This window comes from Bison bison, unplaced genomic scaffold, assembly GCF_000754665.1.
Source record: "Bison bison bison isolate TAMUID 2011002044 unplaced genomic scaffold, Bison_UMD1.0 scf7180017864374, whole genome shotgun sequence".
Lineage (NCBI taxonomy): Eukaryota > Metazoa > Chordata > Mammalia > Artiodactyla > Bovidae > Bison > Bison bison.
In genome coordinates, this window is record NW_011494946.1 from 5777661 (window position 1) to 5784606 (window position 6946).

General features: G+C 40.7%; 1 protein-coding gene across 2 annotated transcripts in view; it reads left to right on the forward strand.

Moving 5' to 3' along the window:
* The window catches only part of COL6A5 (collagen, type VI, alpha 5), a 160932-nt gene that overhangs the window by 103646 nt on the left and 50340 nt on the right, over positions 1–6946 (forward strand). For both annotated transcript variants that reach the window (XM_010856741.1, XM_010856742.1), the window contains exon 36: positions 2890–2980. In XM_010856741.1, the coding sequence (XP_010855043.1) occupies positions 2890–2980 (91 nt within the window). The remainder of the gene's footprint in view (positions 1–2889; positions 2981–6946) is intronic.

Sequence of the window (6946 nt, forward strand, 5' to 3'; positions counted from 1 at the left end):
CAAGAAATGCTCTTTCCAGACAAGACAGTTCTCAGCTGGGGATGATTTTGCCCCCCAGATAACATTTGGAAATACCCGGAGACGTTTTTATTTGTCATAACTAAGGGACAGGATACTACTGGTGTTTAGTGGGTAGAGACCGGTGCATCCATGCTAAGTCACTTCAGTCGTGTCCAACTCTTTGCGATGCTATGCACTGTAGCTCACCAGGTTCTTCTGTCCATGGGATTCTCCAGGCAAGCATACTGGAGTGGGTTGCCCTGCCCTCCTCCAGGGGATCTTTCCAACCCGGACACTGAACTTGCTTCCCTTATGTCTCCTGCATTGCCAGGCTGGTTCTTTTCTATTAGCACCACCTGAGTAGAGACCAGGGAGGCTGCTAAACATCCGACAATGCATAGGATGCTTCCCCCACAATAAGGAAAAATCCGCCCAAAATGTCAATGGTATTGAGGTTGAGAAACCCTGCTCTAGAAGATCCCATGAAATCAGAGCTGAACCTCTTCTTTCTGAGAATCTGACAGGTGTAGAGTTAGGTTCTGCTGGAACCAATTCCACCACCTTAGGATTCCAGAGTTACCCTAGTATTCAAGAAATCTCTAACACTACCATGGTGACAACATCTTGGGAGTTCACTCTTCATTGCAGAAGGAGCTTCTCCTTTTTCCTGCAATTCATATTTGATTGAGGAATCCAATAATTGCCCCTTTGAGAATATCATGTTATTTAACTCTAAATCCTTCTATTGTAATGCACCATTGTATTATGAAAGAAGAAAGAAAAAGTCCCTCCAAGTAAATGTTGATACTGACTTTCCTGTGAGAGTTTTTTTATTTTATAGTCATTGAAAGAGTTATTTTAGACAGACTATGATATGTCGCTCTAATGCATATACAAAAATTGAATATACAGGTAGTGCTAGTGGTAAAGAGCCTGCCTACCAATGTGGCAGACATAAGAGATGTGGGTTCCATCCCTGGGTTGGGAAGATCCCCTGGAGGAGGGCATGGCAACCCTCTCCACTATTCTTGCCAGGAAAATCCCATGGACAGAGGAACGTGGAACATGGCAGGCTATGGACCACGGGGTCACAGAGAGTCAGACACAACTGAGCATTCATGTGCACATACATGGAATAGACTTGGTTAAAGCATTCTGAAAACTTCGTATTCAAAATTTGATCTTGTGAGTTCTTTCTTAAGAGTCATCAATAGCCATCTTTTCCCACGTGATATTGTTCTTTATGCCATCGAGACCTTTTTTGTCATCTTAAAATTTTTTTTGTTGGAGTATGTTGTGTTAGTTTCAGGAATATAGCAAAGTGAATGTTATACGTATATACATATATGTAGATATATGTGCACATACATATACACTTGTTTTTAGATTCTTTTACATATAGGTCATTACAGAATTCCCTGTGCTATACAGTAGATCCCTATTAGGTATCTATTTAATATATAGTAGTATGTATATGTCAATCCTAACCTCCCAACTTATCACCCTTCCTGATACTCATCGTGGAGCAGCACTTTAAAAAAACTCCACAGAACAACCCCAAACTGGTCTTGCAGGCCTGTTAAGTTAGGCTTCACCGTTTCTCGAGCTGGCTTTTCCATGATTGCCATCTGAGCCGTGTTGTTAAAGGTGTGGCATTCACTGCCTTCCCATATGCACTTGATTTGTAGAGGTTTCTTATGGACTCTGTGGGAGAGAGAGAGGGTGGGAAGATTTGGGAGAATGACATTGAAACATGTAAAATATCATGTAAGAAATGAGTTGCCAGTCCAGGTTCAATGCACGATACTGGATGCTTGGGGCTAGTGCACTGGGAGGACCCAGAGGGATGGTGTGGGGAGGGAGGAGGGAGGGGGGTTCAGGATGGGGAACACATGTATACCTGTGGTGGATTCATTTTGATATTTGGCAAAACTAATACAATTATGTAAAGTTTAACAATAAAATTAAAAAAATAAAAATAAAATAAAATAAAATAAAATAAAATGTCATAAGATATCATGGAACACAACCTCTTGGAAAAAAAAAAAAGTCTCTGTTATTACCAAGAGTTTTTTTCTACGATTCAACAAGTTTTGGGGCTGGCACATTTACTGTTCCCACACGCACAAGCGATGGCATCACAATTCCTTCCTCATCAACAACTGTCAACCTCAGTTAATCAGAAGACAGTTTCATTTCAAAGAAACAGAAATACTGCTCATCTTAGAACCATACAAATATGGTTATTATAAAACCATAAGCATTCGCAGATGTTTTCATGGAGTCTTTGATCCTTCAATGGTCAAAGGTCTCCTTTCACTGAAACTGATTTATTTTCCTGAATAAGGAGGGAAATTATATACTTCTCAGTATCCCACAGTTTATAGACCAACAATAGGAAGAGGTAAGGATATATTATTTAGGTCAGTAAGCTAAAATCTTTCCTGGAACTATTTCCCTCCTAGGAAATCAGTGTTAATTAGTGCAGAAACACAGACATAGCATTATGTAACAAAACATTTATGTCTTCTATGTTTCAGCTATTAGCATAAGTCTGAGTGAAGAAAGTATTATAGAATTAGAATAAAAATTTCCTTAGATCATGTCAGCCTGAACATATGGAAATCAAATGTCTCTGGTTCACAATGAACTCTTAAAATGAACAATTTGAGGAGGTCCCTGGTAATTCTCTGGCTGAAAAATATTCTATAATCAAATTCTGAATGCTATTTCCAGTTGCTACTATTTTCTGTTCTCACCCCAGCCAAATTGTGCTGAAGTATTTTAGTGATATTTATTGCTTCACGAAGATTCCTACTGCAGTTCTTTTCCCCTTAGCACATACAATTTATAGTTTAAAATTTAACTATCATTTTCCTCTCTCAATAGGAGGATTCAATCAGTACCCACCACCAGTGCTTGAGAACATCTGCCAACTCATTGATTCAGAAGACGAGGAAAATCAAGGCATCGGTCTCCGGTGAGTTGGAAAGCTCTGATATTTATCAGTGACCATTGATTGACTGAGCAGTGTGTAACTGGCTGATGGCGGGTATTAGGTGGAGGAAGCTGATGAGGTCTCTGATGGAAGGCTCTTCACGTGTCCCACAATCTGCAGCAGAAGTTACACATCAAGCATGCTTTCTGGATTGACAGATTTTATGACATCCTCATTAGCTTATTGCAATTTTGCTTTAAAATTCATGATTTCCTCAGAAATTTCCATATTGAAATTTTACCCCAAAATAGAACCCAGAATTCAGCCTCAACCTATCTCAACCTCACTTCCCATCTCTCCGCATCATGAGCACAGAGTTCTGGCTACACTGGACTCTTGTCTGCCTTGGGTGAACTGCTGTTCCACCCTTCTGGACCTCTGGTCACATTCCCTGAGAACTTGTTCCTCCCAGGGAAGCCATACCATCCCTCAAGTCCCTGATCGAAGCCGTTTCCTCTTCAAAGCCCATCTTTACTTTCAGCCAAAATCCAGAGTTCTTCCTTTCCTAATTTTACACCTCTGCTGAGGCATTATTACAATTTATCCCATTGTCTTGTCTCCCTGAAGCCTGGGTTCCATGTGGTTCATTGTTTCATTCCAAAATCATAGTATGAAAGACCCCCATGACATCGTTGCATATGCAAATATTTGTTTTTAGTTGCTAAGTCATGTCTGACTCTTCATGACTCCATGGACTGTAGCCCATCAGGCTCCTCTGTCCATGGGATTTCCCAGGCAAGAATACTGGAGTGTGTTGCCATTTCCTTCTCCAGAGGATCCTCCTGACCCAGAAATCGAACCTGTGTCTCCTGCATCGGCAGGTGGACTTTTTACCACTGAGCCATCAAGGAAGCCTGCATATGTAAACAATTTTCTTTAAATTTTTATTCATGAATGAATACACAGATAATTAATTTGAATGGATCTTGAACCTCAGCTAGAATGAGAATAGCCTATTTGGTTGCTCTGTGCTTCTCTATTTCACACCTTGGATCCCTGACTGTAGCCTGTGAAAGCCCAGAGTTAGGCCCATAACGGCCCTGCCTGGTCACATGGCAATTAAGTAAAGAGCTTCTCAGAATAGCTGCAGTCTTCCCTATATATCCAGGAGCAAAACGGCAAGATTAAAGTGTTCCTGTCATGTCGGTAGTTTAACAAGGAGCATCTATCAGCTCACACCTCCTGAAGGACAATATGGCACTGATGCCCTATGAAGCAGTGTTTCCTAATGTGGAATAGACAGTAACCTTATTTAAAGGAAAATCCATTCTTACAGAACTATATTCTAACATAATGTCATTTAGGCATGTACAAAAATAAACTATCTGAATACCATATGTGTGTAGTTCCTAAGCAACTATCAAACAAAAACAAATTTGTATATCAAACCCAAGGAAATTCAATAAGACACGAATTTAATGTATTGGATGGTTCTGTTTTGCCAAAATAGAATTCCTAAAAACAAAAAAGCATTTATAGCCAAGACATGGAAGTTATCTAAATGTCCATTGACAGACGAATGGTTAAAGAAGATGTGGTATACACACACACACATACACACACGATGGAATATTACTCAGCCATAAAAATGAAACAATACCATTTGCAGCAACATGGATGGATCTAGAGGTTATCATACCAAGTGAAGTAAGCCAGACAAAGAGAAACAGATATCATATGATACTGGTTATATGTGGAATCTAAAAAAGTGATAGAAACAAACGTATTTACGGAACAGAAACACACTCACAGACTTAGAAAGTAAACTTGTGCTTACCAAAGGGGAAAGATCAAGGAGGCAGGATAAATTAGGAGTTTGGGATTAACATATACACACTGAAATTAAAGTGAAGTATATAAAATAAGTAATCAACAAGGACCTACAGTATAGCACAGAGGACGACACTCAATATCTTGTAGTGACCCAAAATGGAAAAGAATCTGTGTGTGTGTATATATACACACACTGCTGCTGCTGCTGCTGCTAAGTCGCTTCAGTCGTGTCCAACTCTGTGCGACCCCATAGACGGCAGCCCACCAGGCTCCGCTGTCCCTGGGATTCTCCAGACAAGAATACTGGAGTGGATTGCCATTTCCTTCTCCAATGCATAAAAGAGAAAAGTGAAAGTGAAGTCGCTCAGTCGTGTCTGACTCTTTGCGACCCCATGGACTGCAGACTACCAGGCTCCTCTGTCCATGGATTTTCCAGGCAAGAGTACTGGAGTGGGGTGCCATTGCCTTCTCCAATATATACACACACACACACACACACTCATATATATATAACAGAATCTCCTTGCTGTACACCTGAAACTAACAAAACATTGCAAATTAACCATACTTCAATACATTTTTAAAACAGTACATATTGGTAAGATATATAAAATATGATGCCTGCTGCTCTCAGCTTGCCTTCTTGATCCCATGAGGCCTTGATTCTCCAGCACTCTCCTCACCTACACTGCCATAAAATGATCATTCCCACTCTATGTCATCATCTCATCTGGGTGTTGCTTGCTTTGCATGTCTTATTGATATATTATGTCAGACTTTATTTCCTTTCTTCTCTCAACAGTTCAAGTAGTGCCAGTAGGTGCCAAACACCAGTATCAGTGCAAATGTAAACATGGATTTGAAATTGCATATAGAGCTCTGGTAGCTTAGAGGGTAAAGCATCTGCCTGCAAGGTGGGGGGCCTCGGTTTGATCCCTGGGTTGGGAAGATCCCCTGGAGAAGGGAAGGACAACCCACTCCAGTATTCTTGCCTGGAGAATCCCATGGACGGAGGAGCCTGGTAGGCTACAGTCCACAGGGTTGCAAGGAGTCAGACACGACTGAGCGACTTCACTCACTCACTCATAGAGCCATTAATAAAATAAGAATAAAATTATATTGAATATGTTTTTATAATCGTCTAAATAAAAGCAAAAATATTTTCAAACTATCATTCTGACTCCAAAGAATGTAAATGTAAGTTCCATTTTAGGAGGGATGATGTCAATGAAATATGCTTTATATAGTCTTATTCCTCTCAGGGAAGTTGATAGTAACTTAAACGACTATATTCTAGGTCTTCTGTGGAGACTGATATCAGTCTGAGACACATTATTTGGTTTTCCCAAGTAACCTATGAGTTTCTTGTCATTTATCCAAAACTCAGTGACAAATTCAGTTCAGTTCAGTTGCTCAGTCACGTCCGACTCTTTGCGACCCCAAGGACTGCAGCACGCCAGGCCTCCCTGTCTATCATCAACTCCTACAGATTGCTCAAACTCATGTCCATTGAGTCGGTGATGCCATCTAACTATCTCATTCTCTGTCATCCCCTTCTCCTCCTGCCTTCAATCTTTCCCAGCAACAGGGTCTTTTGAGTCAGTTCTTCTCATCAGGTGGCCAAAGTATTGGAGTCTCAGCTTCAGCATCAGTCTTTTCAATGAATATTCAGGCCTGATTTCCTTTAGGGTGGACTGGTTGGATCTCCTTGCAGTCCAAAGGACTCTCAAGAGTCTTCTCCAACACCACAGTTCAAAAGCATCAATTCTTCTGCGCTCAGCTTTCTTTATGGTCCAACTCTCACATCCATACATGACTACTGGAAAAGCCATAGCCTTGACTATACAGACCTTTGTTGGCAAAGTAATGTCTCTGCTTTAACTTTCCTTCCAAGGAGTAAGTGTCTTTTAATTTCATGGCTGTGGTCACCATCTGCAGTGATTTTGAAGCCCAAGAAAATAAAGTCAGCCACTGTTTCTACTGTTTCCCCATCTATTTGCCGTGAAGTGATGGGACCAGATGCCATGATCTTAGTTTTTTGAATGTTGAATTTTAAGCCAGCTTTTTGACTCTCCTCTTTCACTTCCATCAAGAGGCTCTTTAGTTCCTCTTCACTTTCTGCCATAAGGGTGGTGTCATCTCCATTTCTGAGGTTATTGATATTTCTCCCAGCAA